Source organism: Kogia breviceps, chromosome 4 (genome assembly GCF_026419965.1).
Source record: "Kogia breviceps isolate mKogBre1 chromosome 4, mKogBre1 haplotype 1, whole genome shotgun sequence".
Taxonomy (NCBI): Eukaryota; Metazoa; Chordata; class Mammalia; order Artiodactyla; family Physeteridae; genus Kogia; species Kogia breviceps.
In genome coordinates this window covers 181,968,355-181,990,366 of record NC_081313.1, presented here as the reverse complement: position 1 = coordinate 181,990,366, position 22,012 = coordinate 181,968,355, and the positions used below count along the sequence as shown (strand labels likewise).

Here is a 22,012-nt window from a genome sequence, read left to right as displayed (position 1 = left end):
CCCGGGGCGACCCCGGCGCCCCGCCCGCCGCCGCCTGACTTCTCCGGCGCCCGAGGTCGCGCGCGCTCAGGCGGGGGCGGCTGGGGATCTCCAAGCGCCGGCGCTCCCTCCTCCCGCCCGCCCCGCGCCCGCCCGCTCGGCGGCGGCGGAGGAGGAGGAGACGGCTGGCAGGCGGCGGCCAGGCGAGCGCGGCGGCCGGACCGGGGCCATGGCGCCCGCGCAGCGCCCGCTGCTGCCGCTGCTGCTGCTGCTGCTGCCGCTGCTGCCGCCGCCGCCGCCCTTCGCGCGCGCCGAGGACGCCGCCCGCGCCAACTCGGACCGCTACGCCGTCTACTGGAACCGCAGCAACCCCAGGTGAGCGTGGCCGCGGGCGGGGACCGGGCGCCGGGAGACTCTGGACGCCCCCATCCCAGCCTGGTCTCCCGCCCCGGGCTCGGGGCGACCCTGCGTGCTGCCCCCGGAGTGGGGGCGCCCGCTTCTCACGGGCGCCCCCAGGGAGTTCCGGGCCCCAGAGTTTGGGGGACTCGCGCTCCGTGTGCATCTACCCCCAGGGCGCCCCGCCGCCTGCAGATTTGGGCGCCCTGCATGCCCCGGCGCGCCGCCGGCCCTGGAGTTTGGGGATCCCCTCTGGCACCCTCAGATGCAGTGCGGCCCTGAGTTCCCTCCCCGGACTTGGGGCACCCCATCTTCTGGCCTCTCCAGGGACCTCCGCTGGCTTTAGAGTTGGTGGGGATTCCCGGGAACCTTGTCACTGAGCCGCGCCCGGAGGTGGGGGACAGTGGCCCCTCGGGGGAGGGATCCAGGGGTACGTCCTGCCGGCGGCTCCCCAGATGAACTTGGGGAAGTTAGAATGTCCCTCCCTACGGCCCGGCGTCCACGTTCGCTGCAGAGGGTCCCTGGCCCCTGCTTTGCAGAGACAGAGAGACTGAGGCACCAAGGGGGCTGGGGGTCTGTCCCGGGAGTCCTGACCAGGTGGCGTCCTCTCCTGTCCTGGCGCTGGTGGGGAAACTGAGGCACAGAGGGGCCGAGCGGCTGGCTCAAGGTCACGGACAGGGGAGCAGAGCTGGGGCAGGGACCCAGGTGGCCTTGTGCCCAGCCTGCCACGCCCGGCCGAGTTGCCCCGCCCGCCTGCCTGCAGTCCTCCTCGGTGTCAGACGCTGAGTGCCATCTGGAGGGCAGCAGAAGCCCTTGTTTGTCGAGTGAGAAAAGTTTGCTGGTGACTGACCACATCCTGGACAGCAGCAGGCGCCTCGGGCCATGCAGGGTCTGGGAGGCTGGGGCGGGCTGGGGATCCGTGGGAGATGGGGCTTCGGGGTCTTGCTGCTCCGGTCTGGCCCGCGGTCAGGGTCACCGTCGTATCGAGGCCAACCGGGCTGCACGTGGGGGCAGAGCCGCTGGCCTCCCCGCCCCGTGACCCTCTCTGCTACCAGTCACTTTCTCCTGGTTTTCAAGCGCCAGCCGCACCGCCTTCCACAGCCTGCCGTCCCCTCACCGTCCCCCACCGTTCTCCATCCTCCGCTGGAAAGTTGCATAAAGGGCTATGTTTGAGGCTGGCCTGGACCAGGGCAGTCAGGGTCCTGGGTGGGGGCAGGCAGCGCGCCCAGACACCCCCCTCCGTTGCCTGGCTATGGGGTTGGGCCCCGGGGCCGAGGGCAGAGACCCCGGGCCTAGGAGGGTTGGCCTGGGCCACCATGGAGCTGGTCCCCCGCGCGGCCCGCCCCGCTGGTCACATGTGGGTTTGATTAAGGCTCTTCCTCGCGGCCGAGCAGGGAGCCCAGCGGGCAGCACTTCCCCGGCCCAAGTTTTTGGTTTCAGCTCCGGAATCTCCGTCCCGGCATGGCCTGTCCTTTGTTCTAGCAAACGCCAGACACGCGAGGAGCCTCGAACGGGGACAGAAGGGGGTTGCTGGGGCCGCCTGCTGCCCCACCTGCCACCGGGCCGCAGGCAGGATCTCGGCCGGGAAGGAGGCAGCCCCTGGGGCCGGGCTCCTGTTGCTGACCTGATAGCCCTGCTCCGAGCAGCCGCCCGAGGGGACCGCCTTGCTGTCCAGAGCAGACCGTGGCGGTCAGGGCCTCCCTCTCCTACCTCTCCTCCCCCTTCTCTGCCTGGGGCATCCTGGGTGGCAGGTGACCTCCCCGACCTCTTGCGATGAGGTCTGGGGCCCTGGGGAGCCCCTTGCCCAAGAAGCCCGTTTGGGTCCAGAATTGGGGCTCCATCCATCGCTGAGGTTCAAGGGCTCTTCCAAAGGGGGCCTTGGAGGCCCGGGGGGCCCCTCAGGAGGTTTCGTATCCAGGGGTGTCTGGACTGGAATCTGCGTCCGGTGACAGGGTATGTGCCAGTCACGGGAGGAGGGGTGCTGTCCGGCCTCGTGGTCCGAGGGCACCCGGAATGGAGACTTGCTGAGGGCGCCCAGTCCCGGGGGCAGCTGCCAGGGTCGGAGGGTGCGGGGAGAGGTGTGGAGTCATTGAGCGGGCCCCATGCAGGAGGCAGTCCCGCGGGCAGAGACGGGCCTGCGCGGGGAGAGACGAGGTTGGGGTCGAAACAGAGAGATTGGTGGTGGCGGCAGGCGGAGGAGACGGGGAACGCGGGGACGGGGGCCGTGCTGGAGACAGGGGTGCACACAAAAGGCGCCGTGGGGACAGGGACGGAGCCGGGGCTGGGCAGGCTCGGGTGGCGGGCAGTTGGGCCGCCAGCGGAGGAGGAGCAGGCCCAGGTGGCGCCGCAGTGAGGCCGGCCACCCCCGCCTGGGTGGGCCTGGTATCCGCGCCGAGGTAATGTGTATGTGGCTATGTCTTCCCAGTTGCATTCTCCTGCTGTGCCGTGTATTTCCCGCGCACGTGAGACTGGCGGACGTTGCCAGGGAGCCCTGCACCCACCTCCGCCGCAGCCAAAGGGTGGAGCCCAGTCCAGCCACCTGGCCCCGGCACCCCGACAGGCCGTCCGTCCAGCCGTCTCTCGGGCCGGCCCCTGTCTGGGCCGGGCACTCCCGGGCCGGCTGCCGGGCGCCTCTGGACCTGTCCGCAGCCCGGGTGGGACTGGGCCGGGGGTCCTGGCTGGCTGCTCACGGGCCGAGCGTGGGGCTGCGGGGGCATCCGTGTATGTGGGGGACCTGGGGGCACCCAGGAGTGTCTTTGGGCTGCAGGGTGTGTCTGCGTGTGTCACTGCGTGTAGCTGCGTGCTCTCGCCCGTGATGTTCGGGGGTCCTGGGGCCCTGGGAGGTGCAGAACTGTGTGTGTGTGGAGCACATGCGTTACCCTGCCACACAGACGCTAGTGTGCCTACGCGTGCACGGCGACCCTGGCCCTGGATGTTTGCACGCGCCCACGTGAGTGTGCCTGGAGTACCCCGCACGTGTGCGGGGTGCATGCATGTTTGCAGCAGCGTGTCTGGGTGTGGAATGTACGTGGTGTCTGAGGTGCGTGTGTATACCTGTGTGTGCACATTGGCACCCGGGGAGCAGGTGCGTGTGTACGTGGGATGCACGCACGTCTTTAGAGTGTCTGTGCGTGCGGCCCGGCTCTGGCCGTCCCGGGGGCTCCGGTGAGGGGGCAGACACTCCGCACCAGCGGGGGCACAGCTTGCCCTCCCTGCCCGCCCGGCTGCTCCTCCTCCGCCCCCTCCTCCAGCCCAGTGTCTTTCTGCTGGGGGGACGCGGCCAGGTCCCATGGGCTCCCTGCTGCCCTCGGTGCAGAGGGGCCGTCGAGGTTCAGAGCTGGCACCGGCGGGACACCCGCCGTCCCCGGGGCCCCCACCGGGTTGGGGGCCTGTAGCCCGCGTGGACCCAGCGGTGAGGACCTGGGTGGAGGATCTGATCTCCCTCGGGTGTGGGCAGCAGCCACGTTCCCCTCTCAAACGACCGGGTGGGAAGATGGCGACTGGGGCAGCATCTTCCCCACGGGGGTGGGGGGGCCGATGTCGGGCACCCCGCTCCCTGCCAGCCTCGCCCAGGCCTCCGGGGAACCGGCTTTGGAGGGGACGATGCCATATTTTGCCGCATGAGGCTTTTTTGTTTCCTTTGGAAGAGGCTCGACCAGCCGGCTTGCGGGATAGGGTGGGGGGTGGCTTGGAGAGTGAGGACACATGGGTCTGGGGGGCCTTGGGGGGCCGGGACTCGGACCTGGGGATCCGGGAAGGCCGGTTGTGCCCTCGGGTGGGCAGCTCGTCTGCTCGGAGCCCCCGCGCCTCCTCAAGGAAGTGGGTCGCTGGGTTGTGGATGGCAGCTCTGTGGATGGCAGCAGGGTGCGGCGTGGACGGGCGAGGCATGGGCGTGACCCCAGGGAATCAGAGGCCCCCGGGGGGGGGGAGAGGAAACCGACGCAGCTCCCGTGCGCAAGTGGGGGAGCCTCGGGGACCAGGCCCTCACATCTGCAGCAGTCGTGGCATTAGTGGGGGAAACCGCAGTGCTGGGGCTGGGGGGTGGTTCTGAGATGCCCCCTCCCTGCCGGGGGCCTGGGCGCTGAAGTTGGGGTCCGCCGGCTCTCTATCCCCAGCCTTGGTCCCTCCCTGCTGTGGGCCTCTCCCCTCCCCAGGCTGCTCAGTTTGCAGAGGAAGGAACTGAGGCTGGGTACCAGCTCAGGATGCAGGGCGGTGTGGGCGGGCCCTCCAGCCTGCCTGGGAGCTGGGCCGGGGAAGGGGCGTCCGTCTCTGACCTCGGGACCCCCCAGAAGACGTCCCATGAGGCTCACGGGTCCCTCGAGGTCACGGGTGCCAAGGTGGTTTTCCTCGGGACGGCAGGTGCGTGAACAGGGCTCTGGGAGACAGGCTTCTTGCAGGGCCGACGGCTGGTTCCGCAGCTCCCGAGCCGGGCCTGCTGGGGGTTCCCGCCTCTCAGCGGCTTTTCCCCGGGGCACCCCCTTCCCCTCTCCTCCTCCTCAGGACCCGGCACTTGGCCAGCCTTGCCCCCCCAAGGTGCTGCTTTGGGGAAATTGTCTCTTTGGAAGATGGGTCCAGAGGGGTCTCGGCTGCGTTCCCCCACCTGGTGAGCCATGCGGGGAAGGGGCAGAGCCGCCTTTGTGGCCGCCCCGTGGCAGACGCGCAGCTGAAGGCTGGGAGCACAGAAGCCCGAGTCCCAGCTCTGCGCCGGCCGGCCCTGGGGGGAGGCCTGTCCCCACACCCCCTCCCACGCAGGGACCCTGGCTTCGGGTCACCGAAGCACGCCTGGGCCGTGCTGCCCCTCGCCTGCCCCAACCCAGCCGTGCACCCCCTAATGTGCCCACCCCGTGGGTCGGGCTCCCCCTTGGGCCCCCGTTTCGTGGACCCAGAGAAAGTGACTCATCTGTGGTCATGAGGAAGTCGGGTCCAGTGGCGGGACCCCCTCCAAGAGGCAGCCACGCGTGGGGCTGGCCAAGGAGCCTCAGGGACACCGTGCAAACCGGGGAGCAGAGGAGGGCGGGGTGACCGAGGCAGGCGTGCCCCGTGGACCGTGCTCCTGGGCCTCCTCCTGCCTCAGACCGAGGCCTGAGGGGTGGGGTGGCCCTGAGGCCCTCCCCCTACTTTTCCCGCCCCCCCAGCCCCATTTGTTTACCTCTCGCTTCAGCTCTGGGGCCCGTGCCTCAGTTTACCCATCTACACACAAGGCCATAATCGTCCTTTCTCGGCTGATCTTGCACCACCCTGGGGCCCTAGTTTTCTGGGAGGTCCTCCCCACTTCCCGCCAGCAGGAGGAAGGCGGCCAGGCCTTGGATGGGGGAACGTGTCTTCTTGGCCCCTAGAAAAGCTGGGGGAGGACACTGAGGTCTCAGGGGTCTCGCTGGGGGTGGCAGGCGGGGATCGGCGAGCTCGGCCCACCCGGGGCCTCGGGGGCGTTTTGCCCACTCAGGCTGGCCTGGGCGTGCTGTTTGCTGGGATCTTTGTTGGCATGTCTGAGCGCCTTTAGTGGGAGCTGTGCATGGACTCAGACCAGGGAGCTAGAGGCGGAGCCACAGGGAGTGAGGGGGACACAGACCGCCTTGCCTGCCTTGCCCTTGCCTCAGTTTCCAGTCTGGGAAGGTGGCACAGCACCCCACCCCCATTTTGGGTGAGACTCCTCATTAGTGGCTTTGCTATTAGCATCTAATGACTTGACAGTTGCCCGGTTGGAGCTGCTTAGCTGCGAGCTGGGTGTCGCTGGGGAAGGGGTGGTGGACGGCTCGGTGGCGGCCGGTAAGGGTCACCTGGGCTTTGGGGGGACTGCCTGCAAGGTGAACAGCTGGGGGTGAAGGGGTGGCGGGGCAGGGGCGGGGAGGTCTGAAAGCCTCGGGGAGCCCTCCCGTCTGGGAACCATCCCCAAATCAGTCATTAACCCCTTAGTGAGAATTTCGATCTCTATCTGCCGCTCCGGCGGAGCATTTGCATGTCAGGCTTGGGCACTAAGGGAGGAGGAAATGAAGGCTTTGTCTTGCTCTCACCAGGCTCCATTTGGGGTGGGGGCCCACTCCCCTGCATAACCGTCACTCTGAGCAGGGGTGAGGTGCCAACTTGGAACAGGAATGCCAACGCAGCAAGGCCGTCACTATTTTAGAGCAGGGAAGGGAGAAAAGTGGTCCATTTAGGCGGCCAGAGCTCAGGTGTGTATGTGTGGGTGTAGGCGTCTCCTGGGGACCCGCTTGTCTGGGGTCCTCACTCCCTCACCTGGGTGCAGCTTTCTGCTCCCCATGACTCTAGCACCTCAAAGACCTCGAGACTTTGGGCTTTGTTTGATTAGCAAACACATATCGAGCACCACTGTATACAGGGCCTGTGCGGGCTACAGGGAAAAGGGCAGAGAAGGAGGCCAACCCCCAGGATCCAAGGAAGGCAGACAATGGGCTGCTTAAACGTATAAATATGATGATGTCCAAACGAGATGAGTTGGGAAAAGTAGGGAAAAATGTGCCAGGCAGAGGGAACAGCATGTGCAAAGGCCCTGGGGTGGGGGCTCCCCTGGTGGCGCAGTGGTTAGGAATCCGCCTGCCAATGCGGGGGACCCGGGTTCGAGCCCCGGTCCGGGAAGATCCCACGTGCCGTGGAGCAGCTAAGCCCGTGCTCCGCAACTACCGAGCCTGCGCTCTAGAGCCCGCGAGCCACAACTGCTGAGTCCAGGCACCACAACTACTGAAGCCCGCGCACCTAGAGCCCACGCTCTGCAACTGCAGCAAGAGAAGAGAAGCCCGTGCACAGAAACAAAGTGTAGCCCCCGCTCGCCACAACTAGAGAGAGCCCGCGTGCAGCAACGAAGACCCAATGCAGCCAAAACGAAAAAGGCCCTGGGGTGGGACCAGGGGCAGCCCGGAGGCTGGTGTGCCCGGAAGGGAGTGAGCTGGGGGAGCCAGAGGGCGATGGGGTTGGGGGTGGATGGGGACCACACAGGGCCTCGTGGGCCTGGGAGGACTGCGGATTTTGTTCTGTGCGGGGGAAGCTAACGGAGGGCTTTGAGACAGTGGGTCACGGGGTCTGATATACACTCAGAAAAGTGAGCCCTGGAATTTGGGAGGCCAGGAGTCTGGCCGCCCTAGTGGGGCCCAGGCGTCCAGCCTCTGAGGCAGCAAAGCAGCTTCACTCTCTGATGTTCTTCAGAAACTGAGCTGAGGGGACCTGACGGTGCAGGTGTCACGGGGGGAGGGATGCAAGCCTGATGGGACAGGAAGGAGGAAAGGGGAGCCCACTTTCTGGAGTCCGTTCTCTCCAGAAAGACCAGGCGTGGAGTCACGTTCTCTTTCAGGTTGAGTATACATCCCTCCCTCGGCATCGTGCCAGGGACAAGAGGGAACACCGAGGGCCGGAGGCCAGGACCAGGACTCCCCCCCACTGCCCGTGGTTCCGCGTTACAGCCTCCCCTGCGGGAGGAGGGGAGCCCACCTGGGTGAGGCTGGGTCCCTGGGCGGCTGCTGGGCCACAGCTGCCATCGATCGGTTGATCAATGGGGCTTTCAGTGGGGCCGGGAAGGAGCGAAAATGACTTTTCAAAAAGCCTGGAGCGGCTTCTGCATCGATCGTGCCCAAGGGGCCGGAGGACGCGCCCGGTCAATGAGACGCCCGTGCCTGGCCAGCCGTGGAGCTGTCTGAGGGACGGGCAGGGTCCCAACCTGGCCCAGGGCCGCCCCGCATATGCATCTATGCAGCGCCTGCTGTGTACAGAGCTGGAGTTTTCCCATCAGCCTCGAGGACCATCCGCACGGCACAGACTTGGAAACTGAGGCTTTGAAAAGAGGAGCTGAGACCCAGCTGGGTTCCAACCTGTGACTGAACCACATTTGAGGTTCCTCGGCCCCCCAACTGACCCCCGAGGCCAGACACATTTATTCTGTAAACGCCTTCCCGCCTCTGCGAGAGGGGGTGGCCTCCCCATCCCTGGACGAACCCAGTGGAGCAGGCAAGGGGCTGGAGGTGAATCCGCTCCCCCTGCTCCACAACCTGAAATTCTGCGAGCCTTGACCTCAGCCTCAGACGTGAGTCACCACGCTGACGGAGGGGGAGACTGAGGCAGCGTGAGCTGGTCCCCTGTCTCCGTCATTCCAGCTCTGGGTTCCCAGGAGCCCTTGCCCCCACCTGGCACAGTCTCACGGGCGGCGGGCGGCCAGCCAATGCCATCTGATAATCCAGCCGGCCCCCTCAGATGCCAGCTGTGGGAATTAGCGCACCCGGCATCGGGGCCGCCTTGCTCCCTCCCGTGGGCCGGGGCGGCTGGCGTGGCGGGCACGGAGGCAGCGGCGTGGCTGGGATCCTAGCAGCCCTCCCTGACTCTGACCCACACTGGACCTCAGTTTCCCAGCCGATACAGGGAGTGGAGGAGGCTCGGGGAGCCCACCCCGCACCCCTCTGGTGCTCAGGCCTTTTATGTGCTAATAAGCCCCTCTCGGGAGGCCCCCTTGTCCCCCTTCGGTCCAGACCACGTTTACATGACAGGGGCCCGGGGCACTGCGTCCAGGAGGTCTAGGGGCTCCTGGCGCTGTAGCCCGAGGCGGTGATGGAAGGGGAGCTGCTGGTCCCTCGCTCAGCTGACCTCCATCCTTGACAGATGAGCCTGGGTCAGGCCCCCCCCCCCGCCAGAGAAAGGGGTGCAGGCTGCATGACAGTGTGGGGAGACCTCCAGAGCAAAGCCTGGGAGGCAGGGCTTGGGGTGGAGGTGTCAGTGGTGGGGAAGCTGGTGGGGTGACCAGGAAGTTGAGGGGTAGCTGCCAGATTTTGGAGGCTCTGGAGGAAGAAGGAAGGATGTCACACAGGATGGAACGGGTGGGGCTGGGGGTCTTGAACCCAGGGCACCCCTGAATTGGACTGAGTGAGGGAGAGCCTGAGCATCCTTTATGCCAAACCTCTGGGGAAACTGAGGCTAGGGGAGGGGCAGAGCTTGCCCCAGAAAGGCTGGGAACACTTGGCCTGTGTCCCACACTGCCCTCGGCCGCTTTTTTTTTCACATCTTTATTGGACTATAATTGCTTTACAATGGTGTGTTAGTTTCTGCTTCATAACAAAGTGAATCAGCTATACATATACATATATCCCCATATCCCCTCCCTCTTGCGTCTCCCTCCCACCCTCCCTATCCCACCCCTTTAGGTGGTCACAAAGCACCGAGCTGATTTCCCTGTGCTATGCGGCCGCTTCCCACTAGCTGTCTACTTTACATTTGGTAGTGTATGTAAGTCCATGCCACTCTCTCACTTCATCCCAGCTTACCCTTCCCCCTCCCCGTCAAGTCCATTCTCTATGTCTGCGTTTTTATTCCTGTCCTGGCCCTAGATTCTTAAGAACCTTTTTTTTTTTTTGGATTCCATATATATGTGTTAGCATACGGTATTTATTTTTCTTTTTCTGACTTATTTCACTCTGTATGTCAGACTCTCAGTCCATCCACCTCAGTACAAATAACTCAATTTCGTTTTTTTTAATGGCTGAGTAATATTAAAATCTCTCTAGTAACGAACTATAGAAATGACCCCTGAAAGTACAGTCTTGCCCTTGGCAGGCAAATCTGCAAAAGGAAAGCTGAGGAGGCTGCATCTGGGGATGGCGTGGGGGGCTGCCTGGAGGAGGGGGCATTGAAGTCAAGCAGTCAGGTTTTTGGAGAGGGGCTTCCTGGTGCGGGGGGGACATCTTGTGCCAGGCCTGTTGCGGCTGAGGGACCCAGATGTGGATTCTGCAGGGGGTGGAGAGACTGGGGGGCTCCGAGTCACGTGGCACCTACTCGTTTGCATGTGGTTACCCAGAATGCCTGGCGGCAGCCCCTCTTCCCCAGCGCCCACCTCGTGGGCTCAGCGCTAGTCCCAGTCTCAAGGAGCCTGCCGTGGCCTTGGTGGGGCAGGCTTGTGCCAGTCAGGGGGCCGTGGGCTCGGACCCTGGCACCTGTCTGTGGGTAGGGTGCCCGCCCATCGGTCCCCTAACCCCTCCCCCTTCCCCATCTCTGACCTACCCCTTTCTACCTGCACTGACCCGTCTCCACCCGCCTTCGTGCTCCCTGTCCCGTACCCCGTCCCCTCCCACGCGCTGACCGCCGACCCCTCTCCATTTACCCCATCCCTGACCCTCCCCTTCTCCCTTGCACTGAACCGTCATCCCCATCTCGGGCCCCGCCCCTCCCCCCGCGCTGACCGCCACCGCCGGCCCCGCCCCCAGGTTCCACGCGGGCGCGGCGGACGACGGCGGCGGCTACACGGTGGAGGTGAGCATCAACGACTACCTGGACATCTACTGCCCGCACTACGGGGCGCCACTGCCGCCGGCCGAGCGCATGGAGCACTACGTGCTGTACATGGTCAACGGCGAGGGCCACGCCTCCTGCGACCACCGGCAGCGCGGCTTCAAGCGCTGGGAGTGTAACCGGCCTGCGGCGCCCGGGGGGCCGCTCAAGTTCTCGGAGAAGTTCCAGCTCTTCACGCCCTTCTCGCTGGGCTTCGAGTTCCGCCCGGGCCACGAGTACTACTACATCTGTGAGTGGGGGCGGGGCAGGGGCGCGGGCGGGGGGGGGGGCCCTCCTCTGCGCTGGCCTCTGTCTCCGGGCGGGCGCTCCGGTGGTCTCGCCATCCTCCCCGCAAGCCCCCCTGTGACCTCGGCCTCTGGATAAGCCTCTGGGCCTCTGGACTGGGACCATGTGGTCAGCCTGTCCCACACTGAGACCGGGGGTGCCGTCCACCCGTTGCACTGAGGGGGGAAACTGAGGCCTGCGGAATCTTGAGGGAGGGGGTGAGGGCGACCAACCCTGGACCCTGCAGGGGTCTCCCGGGCCCACCCCCCCATCTCCCAGCAGCCCACCCGCGCCCAGATTCCCCGAGGAGCTTTTGGTGGCAGCCTTGGGACACTGGGCATGCGTGTCCTGCTGTGAGCCTTGCGGGGGGGGCCGGATAGGCTGCACCCACCTGTCCTGGGCATCAGGGGTTCCCAAGGGGCCCCTTTTTCCTTCCCATCAAGTGCCAAGGGCAGGGTCTGGGGAGGCGGCAGAGTCGGGGCTGGGTTCAAGTTCCCGTTCAGTGGGACCTTGGCAGACTAGTCTGAGAACCTAAACCAGGAATACTGGGGTCCAGGCATCGCCCCTGCCGAGAGGGGGTATCAGGGAGCCCACCTGAGACTCATGCCTCTCCCGACGCGGTGAGACTTCAACGGATTGTGGGGTCCCATTTCTCAGCGTCCTGGGGGCTGATGGGGGAGCAGGTGGGAGGAGGGGCTCTGCCCCCGGGGCTTTGGAGAGGGACCCAGCGCCTCGCCACCCCGGTTCCTGCTGAGTCAGATTAAACTCTACAAGGCTCCCATTTTCTCTTTTCTCTTCTCTATTTGGATTTTTTCTTTTTAATACAGGGAAGAAGGGGGGTGGGGGAGGGGAAGAAGGTGCTTAAATTAAGTCTCCGTAATATAAGAAAAATTACATTTTTCTTTCGGAGACGGGAGTTTCATAAAGATAATTATTGTAATTATTCGTCCTATCTCTGTGATGAATGTTACTTTTATTACGTGCTTTTTATCTTCATCTCCCAGCACGAGGGGCTTCTGGGGGGCGGGCAGAGGTGATGGCCACAGAGAGGACCGGCCGAGAGCACGGGAGGGGGCAGCCCCAGCCGCAGCCGTGTGGGTGCCCGTGCCTGTTCACGTGTGTGAGCCCCACCACCCGCAGGGCCTCAGGCCTTCCTCCCTGCGCCTGTCCTGGTCCCCGAGCTCCTCCCTCCTGACTCATGGCTGATGCTCTGGTACGCCCCCCACCCGCCCAGTGGGCCAAGGAGCTGGGAGCCCTATGGTGGAGTTTTAGGTGTGAGGACCCAATGCACTTCGGCCTGCACGTGATTCGGCGGTGTGGGTCGCTCTCCAGGTGAGGCCGGAAGCTGCCTCCTTCCCAGGGGTAACTGGGTTCCCGGCGTCACCCAGATGGAAAGAATGATTTCCAAAGCACCTCCAAGGGGCCAGATGAGGTCCAGATAGGGGGTGACTTGCCGACAGGCAACTGAGAGCAGGGATTTGATCCCTGGTCAATCATTTGGTTACACTGATTTTTTTTTTTTTTTTTTTTTTTTTTTTTTTGCTGTTTGATTTTTGTTTTGTTTTGTTTTTGGCCGTGCTGCACGGCATGCGGGATCTTAGTTCCCCGACCAAGGATGGAAGCCGTGGCACTGGCAGTGAAAACTCAGAGTCCTAACCACTGGACCGCCAGGGAATTCCCTTTTTTTGCTGATTGGAAACACACCTATTTTTATTCATCACCTTTGAACTTTGCCCTGTGATGCCCTGGGGTGAGATGGAGCCCTGGGGTGACATAGACACCTCACCTGACCCCCATCTCTGGGGTTAGGATTCAGCAAAGTGAGAGGTAGGGAGAGAGTGCAAGAGGACTTCTGGGAAATCATGGGCATTGTGTCTGGGGCTTTGATGTATGATGAGGAGTTTTATGGGTGGATTCCCCAACCTGGGGTCAGGGTTGGGTTACGGGCATAGGGAAGGGGATACAGCCCCAAGAGGTCTCAGGCACCAAGAGCCTCCTGCCCTACTAACCCCCAACCCCTCTCTTCCAGCTGCCACGCCCCCCAATGCTGTGGACCGACCCTGCCTGCGGCTGAAGGTTTATGTGCGACCGACCAGTAAGTTCTCGGTGGGGGTTCATGTAGGGTCCTTAACTCACAGAATCCAGTGAGTCGTTAGCGGAGTTAGGAGGTGGGCATGGCATAGCCTGGGGAGTCCCACAACCTCAGCGATGGCTGGGACAGGCCCTGCCTGAGCCTCTGTTTTTCCATCTGCAAATGGGGCCATTTCAGACCTTCAAGAATGAGGGTTGAAGTCCATGGCTGGGCTTCACTGAGGCCGAAGCCCCTTTGACCCACTGAGCAGGTATCACGGAAGTTCTCTGAGATGGACCAACGGGTCCATGTTCTGAGCTTCTGAAACATAGGGAAGGGGGGTCCTGCAGCCTCGCCACTTCACCCGGCGCCTGCTGTTTGCCGTGCTCTGCATTGGAGGCAAAGCCTCAGCCAAGGTGGGCAGGAATCTCTGTGCCCTCAGAGGTGCAGCGAAATGGAAATTTTTTTTTCTGGCTGCGCAGTGCATATGGGATCTTAGCTCCCTGACCAAGGGTGGAACCTGTACCCCCTGCATTAGGAGTGCGGAGTCTTAACCACTGGACTGCCAGGGAAGTCCCGTAATGGAGATGTTTAAGAATGTCAGGTCGTGGTGAGGTCTAGGAAGCAGGGTGGGGGGTGGGAGGCCTGCTACTGACCCCCCTGTCTCCCTGTCCCCCCAGACGAGACCCTGTATGAGGCCCCCGAGCCCATCTTCACCAGCAATAACTCATGCAGCGGCCTGCGCAGCTGCCAGCTCTTCCTCAGCACCGTCCCCGTGCTGTGGACCCTCCTGGGCTCCTAGTCCCCAATGGGACGTTGGCCCCGCCCTGATGGCCCGCCTCTGAGACCAAATAGGGACGCCGCTTCTCCCACGACTGGTGCTGCTTTGCCAGGCAGGGGGCCGTCCACCCGCCCCAGGGCTGGAGGGGGGTGAGGGCAGCCGAGGTCCCCCCATCCTGTGCCAGAGGGGCTGGATGTCTGCTCAGCTCCTCGCCGTGCTGTCTTGTCCGGGAGACATGCTGAACCCTGGGATCTCTTGGTGACGTTGGTTTTCGTTTTTGTTTTTTAAGTGTATTTTTCATGGTTGCATCAGAAAGACTTGAGTTTTTATTTTAACTTATTCCTTGCTGTCACCTGTGACTTTGGGAAGGAAGCAGAATGGACGGGGCAGGGGTCCCTGGCCCCCTTGAGAGGAGGGGGATTGGGACACCCTCGGTGTGGTCACCCCATTTGTTGGGTCCTGGGTGGAGGCAACCATGGAGTGGAACCCCAGGTGCCACGGGACAGGCTGGCCTGAGGCAGAAGGGGGTGGTGGTGAGTCCCCCCGATTCTGGTCGGGGGCCCTCAGACCCCTGTCCTGCCAGCTCTACCCTCCTCCCTCCTGGTGATTGTCTCCTAGAGCAGAAAACCACGGGGTTTCACCAGCAGCCACCATGGAGCCCCGGCCCCCTCGAAATCATAGCGTCACAACGTCTTAGAGATGACGTAGGCCCCACCTGTCCCCCCAGCCTCACACAGTCGCCCCCGAGGCCGAGAAGATGTTATATTTCTGTAAATAGAGCCAGCAAGTATATACTGTGATTTATTTTTACTGTATTCCTGAGGATGGACTGGAATGTTTCTTTTTCTCTCACCCCTTCATCGGCAGGCGGGGGGGGGGCTTTTATTTTGATGGGGGGGTTGGGGTAGACTTTTTAGCGTAGAAGCCGCACTTCACAATAAACTTTGTCTGTCAGACCCCCTTCCCTCTACTGTATGACTAATAATGTTTGTAAGAAAAGGGAAAACAGGACAAAACAAAACGGGGGGGGGAGGGGAACATCACCACCAAAAAAGAGAAACCCCCTCCCAAAAACACTCTAATGAAGTAAACAGCGCATTTATACAGATTTCATATTTCTACCCGCCTTTCCTGATCTGTGTTTTATATATATATTATATATAAATATATATGGCGTGCAGCCGCCGGGGGATGGCTCGGGCACGCCAGTGGGGGACTTTTGTAGGGGTCGTGGGCGGGCGGCATTGCCACGCCTGGAGCTGGCGACGGGCCCCCCCACCCCCGTCACAATCAACTTTGGATTCTGTATTTTTTTATAATAAAATGAGCGTAAGCATCCAGGCTGCGTGTCTGTTTGGGGGCCGCAGGTCGGGTCTGGAACCTGCTGGGGAGGGGTGTCTTTAAGGAATGTCTGGGGACCCCGGGACCGGTGGTGATCCTTTGGTTTTGTGTATCGTTTGGGTGCCTGGCCCCAAACTGAGCATCTTATGGGGTGCTGTGCCCTTCATAACACCCCTAGGAGAGGGGAACAAGCCCCTCTCCCCTGGGGCAGCTGGGAGGCTGGAGGGAAGAGACGGCGCTGGCTTTGAATACACAGCGGGGGCTTGTTCAGTGTCTGTCACCCTAGGCACCTGAGCAGGTGGGAATCCCTGGACCCCACGGCCAGTCAAGGCCTCCTGTACCCTCATCCTCACTTGGGGGCTGTCCTTGGGTTCTATGACAGGTCTTTTAGGATCCAACCAAATTCGGTGCCGTCTTGGTCGCCAGGCTCTGCGGAGGGGTGACTCAGTTTCTCCAACGGCTCCAGGCAAGGGTGGGGGCTTGTCATCTCGAATTCCCTCCTGGCTTTCCAAAAGACACGTGTCAGAGGCTTCTGGGGTCCCAGGGGCCTTCACCCCATCCTGGCCCCGGAGAGGCACAGAACAGGGCAGAGACTGGGGCCTCGGGGCTGCCCCTTGCCTCAGTGACACCCACAGGGACCGCGGCGTCGCAGGCACAATTAGCCGAGGGGGAAGGCTCTCAGCTAATTAATTCGGCCGTGCTGGGTCCAGCGACAGGGGCTGCCTCTTAATGAGGCCGGGAAGTAGCACAAAGACCCCTGTGTGCGCCCCGCCTGCCCTGCCCAGCGGCAGTGGGACGGAGGGTGGCCACTGCCCAACACCACGGAGGGAGAGCCAGGGGATCCCCCCCACTCTGCGGAGAGGACCCCGGGGCTCAGAGAGGGGGGAGGCCCCCCTATGTCCACTCCCCTGAGACCCCGCACTCGAACACCCCAACTCGGCCACGGCGACAGAGGAGACTGGAGGGCGAGGATTAAATGCAGGGGTCGTGGGGCAGAATCGTAGCAGCTCACTTGGATTTTGTTATTTAAAAAAAAAGTTATTGAGATATGGTTCACATACCACACAATCCATCCATTTAAAGTACGATTCCACAATTTTTATCCATTCACGGGGTTGTGCCATCATCACCACCATCTAATTCCAGAACATTCCATCACCCCAAAAAGAAGCCCCATCCCCCTCCCCACCCCCTGACAACCAGGAACCCACTCTCTGTTCCTCTGGATCAGCCTGCTCTGGACGTCTCTCATCAACGGAATCCCACACTGCGTGTCTTTCTGTGTCTGGCTTCTCTCACTGAGCGTCGTGGTCTCAGGGTCCGTCCACGTGGTAGCGAGTGTCAGGGCTTCTCTCCTTTTCATGGCTGAGTGATGCTCCCGTGTGTGGAGGGGTGACTTTCTGTCCGTTCACTAGTTTATGGACATTTGGGTTTTTTCCTTTTAGCTATTCTGAGAACTTTTGAGACAAAATTTTAACACAAAAAGGTGACCTTGGATGGGTAAGTATAAAAATAGCTCTATTCCCACCTCAGGGCCTTTGCACGTGCTGTTCCCCCTGTCTGGTGTGCCCTTTCTGCAGACCACCGCTTGACTCTCTCCCCCAGCCTCTTCATAAGGGGTACATGTCCCCTCTAGACCTCCCTGGCCAAGTGGCCTTCACCCCACCCCCCTGCTGTCAAATCTCTGATTCTTTTCTTCTTTTTTTCCCCACAATAATGTGTATTTATTTACCAGGCATTATTTACATCTAATTTACCACATGAATCTTTTTTAAAAATTAGATCTTTATTGGAGTATAATTGCTTCACGATACTATGTTTGTTTCTGTTGTACAACAAAGCAAATCAGCCATATGCATACACATGTCCCCACATGCCCTCCCTCTTGCGTCTCCCTCCCACCCCTCTAGGCGGTCACAAAGCACCGAGCTGATCTCCCTGTGCTATGCGGCTGCTTCCCACCAGCCAAGTATTTTACATTCGGTAGTGTATATACGTCGGTAGTGTATACACGTCGATGCTTCTCTCACTTCGCCCCAGCTTCCCCCTCCCACCCCATGTCCTCAAGTCCTTTTTCTATGTCTACCTCTTATTCTTGCCCTGCAAGTAGGTTCACTGAGGTTGCTTCCATGTCCTGGCTATTGTAAATAGAGCTGCAATGAACATTATGGTCCACGTCAAAAACAGTGGTTAGATGCCCGAAGTAGGTGGCAATGTCTTAACGTATGCGTGTTGTCAGGCCCCAGGGCCTCTTCCATCCTGGTCGAGGGGAGTGCTAACCTTCTCTCCTTTCATACAACACAAATCTCTGATTCTTTACTTGTCCGTCTTCCCGGCCGGGAGTCCCCAGAGGGCGGGGCGGGGGGGACGGGTCCACAGTCAGGAGTCTCCCCTGGGACCTGTCATCTGCCACATGCACAGACACGCGTGCACACACGTGTGTGGAGGAACCCCACGGCCGCGCCCACCTGCGCGCACCCCTGTCCCGACAGATGCTTGCGTTTGGGGCCTGGGTCTCTCAGGAACCACGCTGGCCATCACCGGTCACCAGCCACGGCCTCGGGGGCCACCACCAAGGTGCAGAGTGGCCCCTCACTCCTGGGGCTGCACTGGGCACAGCGGGGTACCCCCAGGGCGGCCGTCGGTAAAGGGGCCCTGCGCGTACCCGGAGGATCCCCAAGGGCGGGGGTCAGGGAGGTGGGGAGGGGGAGTCCTGAGGTTTCCCCCACATCCTGACGGTTGCTCTCGGGTGGAGCCAGGCCTCCCGGTCGGGGGCCCCCCTCAGATTCATGGCCGCCTCGGCTTGGGGGCATCAATGCCCACAGTCACAGGAGGGCACCCCACAGCCCTTCCTCTCTGGGCCCCTGAGTCCCTATCTAATCTATGGCGCTGTCTCAGGAGAAGCCCCAGGCCACACCCTGGGTCCCCGACGCCCCCCCCCCGTGGCCCTGACGAGGGGGCTCACGCCTCGCCCTCTGGACTGATGGGGACCCCCCCTGGCTTTCAGGAGTCCGATCAGGTCCCTTGACCACAGTCACAGAGAGGGTCATGTCACTTGGAGGAAAGGCCACCCTCCCAGGGGCCCTGGGGCTCACGTCCCCAGTCTAGGTGCCTCCAGCTGCCCCTACCTCCTGACACCTGCTACCTCGGGGGCCTTCCGTCTTCCTGGGGTGCTGCTGCCCCCCCCATTTCTCATGTCAATGCCAGCGCCCCCCAGCAAACAGTGAGCACCTACTGTGTGCAGTCAGTGCAGGGCCCTCCCTCTGTCTGTGGCATCAGGGCGAGGACAGCGGGGCCTGCCCCAGGGGGCCCCGGGCCCCATATTTGGCGGGCTTATGGGTCATGGGAGGAGGCCACGGTGACGGGCCCTGTGAACCGGGTTGCAGGTGGCCAGGCGGCCGCTGACAGACAAATAAAAAGCGAGTTCACAGCCCGGGAGCCCCTGAGGAGCCATAAATCACATGAGATGACACACAAGTTGGAAATCAAGTGGCTGCAGCTGGGCTGGTGGGGCTGAGACAGGTGGGGGCGGGGGGAGCCAGGAGCCCCTCCCACCTTCAGTTTCCCTGCCCCGCCCCCCTCCCCGGAGCTGCTGGCGGTGGTCCTTACTGGAACAATACTTGTAAGGATGATTAGGGCTGGGGCTGGGTGTGGACCTGGGACAGGGAGGGGCCTCAAATGCTGGGCACGGGGCAGGTGCAGGACACAGACGGAGTGCTGGGCGATTGAGGCCTTTCTTCGCCTGATCTTGATGGAGGTTGGGTGGGGAGGCGGGCAGGGGCAAAGGAGATGGGTAGGGGGGGCGCCACGGGAGGCTTTGGGGCAGGACTGGAGGCCAGGGAGGAGGAGAGGACGCTGGGTGGGGAACTGCTGAGCCCGAGGACCCCGGCTTCCCTTCAGGGAGGCGTCCAGGAGGCCACTGACCCTTCTGTGCCTTCCCTGCTGGAGAAGAAAGCTCACCCCATCCCCCATCCATCCTCTCCACGCTTACTGGCTCAGTTATGGGAGCCCGGAAACTTGGGGTGGAGGCAGGCGTGTCCGGGGCGGGGCCCCTCCCTCTGGGGCCGCCCACCTGACAGCCCTTCACCTGCCCCATTGATCCGGAAACGGAAACGGAGGCTGAGGCCCGGAGGTGATCGATGGGCCCTAATGGATAATTCAGTCCCTGGGGAAGGGGGGGCAGCGAGTGGTGGAGAAGACCCCCCCCCTCTCCTGCACAGAGGGGGAAACTGAGGCCTCACCAGGCCCCACGTGTCAATGGGGTGAATCCAGGGTGAGCCCCAGGCCTCCGTGGGATCAGGAGTCGTATCTGAGTTGGGCCTAGGGCAGCCGGCGATGGAGGAGGCCTGGGTCCCCCGACAGCAGCCAGGGTGGGGGCCGCCTTGCAAGCCCCTCCTCCAGGAAACACCAGGCTGTGTGGCCTCCCAGTGCAGGGAGGTGAGGGGGCGTACTGTCTATGGCGCCCCCGGATCCGCGCAGCCCCCAGGCCACCCTCCTCTGTGGCTTCCAGGATTTCTTTGCACCGTCTACTGTTCCCTCCCCGGGAATCTGAGGCCGGCTTCGGGGAGTCGCCCCAGCCCCGGCGGGCTGCCTGGGGGAAGGAAGAGGCGGCCGAGACGCGGTGCTGGGCCCCTGGGGGCCCTCGGGCCGGGCTGGGGTGGGCCAGAGGACCAGCTGCTTCTCTCCCATCGGTTTCCGGCTCTAAGTGCCTAAAAGCCTCCTGCAGCCGCTGGGACCCGCGGGCGGGCGGGCGGGGGAAGGGCAGCGGGGGGCGAGACTGGGGGTGCCCCCACCCGAAAAGTCCTAGCCCCTGAGACAGGCGGTGCATCCAGGCATGTCTGCCCCCTCCCCTAACGCCCCCTACGCCGCCGAGCCCGAGGTCCTGGATCCCGCACTCCTTCCCCTGCTCAAATCCCTGCCCCCAGGTACCCAGGACAAGGCCCCACCCCTCCCGTGAGGTCCTGTCCACTGCGCTCCCCCCTTTCCGCCCGCCCCCGCCGCCCAGATGGGCCCCGCAACCAGCGGTGCGGTTCCCTGAACTCATCTCACCCTGGAGGGCCCGCTCTGGGCCTCAGTTTCCCCGTTTACTGAAAGTGGGGGTGTGAGCTCCGGTCTGGGGTGGACAGGCCCGGTTTGAGAGCTTTGGCTAAGCTGCCCCCTCCCCCGGGACTCAGTTTCCCCAGCTGTGTGGTGTGGTGCAAGGTCTGGGTCCCAGCCTCCACTCAGCCTCTCTCTCCACTGGGACCCCCCCGAGGGAGGGGGCATTTTCCCTTCTGGGCCTCAGTCCGACCTCTCTGCGAGTAGATGAGACCCAGCTGAGACCCATTTTACAGATGAGATGCTGAGGCCAGAGGAGGGGCGGGCCAGCCCCGGGCCCTACAGCTGGGACCCTACCGTCAGCACGAGGTGAGTGGGGAGGGAGGCGGCCCGCCGCCACCACCACGGATGAACCACCGCTGTTCTCAGAGCCTCAGTTTGCTAGTCTGGAAAATGGAGCTATAATGGCACACAGAGGGGACTCTACCTGGGGGTTCTAGATGACCCTTAAGGGCAGGACCTTTGGTTCTCCCCTCCCCCCATGGCCCCAGCATCTGGCACAAAGTCAGCCAGCCCTCAGCGAACATTTGTTGAATGACTTACTGAGTGTGTTTTGTACATGGACTCCAAATCAAGTGCTCTTGCCCACCAACAGCGCTGGAGGTGCTGGCCTCTTTCTCCAGCGTTTGTTCCTTGGGGGAGGAGGCCCGGGTATGGGGAGGTGGTGGGGAACAGCCTCTCTCGGATGAGGGGGCCAGTGGGGGCACCGCAGGTGTCAGCCGTGCTGGCTGGCAGATCTTTATATTAAAATGCGTATATATACCAGATAAGTAACCCGGCCCACAACCTCGTGACAGGTTTGATTAAGTCTCCCGGCTGGGGACCCGGCCGCGATGGCTGGGGTGGGGGGGTGGGGATGCGTCCCTGGCTCTTGCCCCTCGACCATCCCTCATTCTATCGGCGAACATTCTGGCACCCCTGGAGCCTGCTGGGGACCTGGGTGGGGGGGCATCCTGGGAACCTCAGGGAGTGAGATCTGGGTCCAAGACCTGAATTCTGAGCCCCAGGGTGGGCGCCCACGACCTGGTCCTACAGGCCCAGGTTTGAGTGAGACACCCCCCCAACATCCGCGCTGGGGAGACCACCCCCTGCAAGCCATGGTATCAATGGACGTGGGGCTGTGACAGAATAGGTTTGAATCCAGGTTCAGCCCCTCCTGGGCGGGGGTGGCAGCCCCCCACCCCGTCAACGTGGATACCAGGGAGACCCCATTTGGGCGCAGGGGGAGGCCCCCGTGGGGACCGCACAGCTGTGGGGGTGCTCCGTGGCCCCATCTCTTTGCCTGAGCTCGGCCCAAAGGGGCAGAGGGTGGGAAGGGAGTTTTCAATTAAGGAGAAGCTAATCACCCAGCGAGGGCCGTTCTGGGGCCCAGTAAATCTGTTATGAAAAGCCTCTAAACGTATGTAAAACCGGCCTCCAACAATCCAGGGATTAGGCAGCCGGGAGGGGAAACCGAGGCGCAGGCTGGCTGGTGGATTAGCCGAGCGGAGGCCCCTGGAGGGTTGCAAGGGAGCCATCCCCGGGGAGGCGGGGGCGGGGCAGGCAGAGTGAGAGAGGTCTTCCTCTGCAGAAGCCAGGACCCATTTTCGGCGAGGGAAACTGAGGCCCAGATGGACCCAGAGACCCAGAGTGAAAGGGGGCCTCCCAGGGCACGCGCCCCACGGCACCCCCAGTGGACCCGGCCCAAGCATGGCCCACTGCTGTTCCGCCTGCACACCGAGGTGGGTTTTCCCACAGAGGGCGAGGTGTGGCCTAGATGGCTGTCACACAGCAGGGACAAGAGGCAGGGTCTTTGTCCTGATCAA

The 22,012-nt window shown here is 62.7% G+C and overlaps 1 protein-coding gene, 1 non-coding gene and 1 pseudogene across 2 annotated transcripts; 1 reads left to right on the top strand and 2 right to left on the bottom strand.

The window, feature by feature from the left end:
* Nucleotides 1–208: 208 nt before the first annotated feature.
* EFNA2 (ephrin A2) lies at nucleotides 209–15,107 on the top strand. Its single transcript, XM_059060389.2, has 4 exons — nucleotides 209–354; nucleotides 10,569–10,882; nucleotides 12,947–13,012; nucleotides 13,669–15,107. The coding sequence occupies exons 1-4, from the start codon at nucleotides 209–211 to the stop codon at nucleotides 13,788–13,790; spliced, it is 648 nt and encodes a 215-aa protein (XP_058916372.1). The 3' UTR covers nucleotides 13,791–15,107.
* On the bottom strand, nucleotides 9,817–9,910 carry LOC131756530 (small nucleolar RNA U3; annotated as a pseudogene).
* Nucleotides 15,108–17,288: 2,181 nt separating the features above from the next.
* On the bottom strand, nucleotides 17,289–17,412 carry LOC131756510 (U6atac minor spliceosomal RNA). The gene has a single exon (XR_009335684.1). It is a non-coding gene; the product is annotated as a U6atac minor spliceosomal RNA (small nuclear RNA).
* Between the last annotated feature and the right edge of the window lie 4,600 nt (nucleotides 17,413–22,012).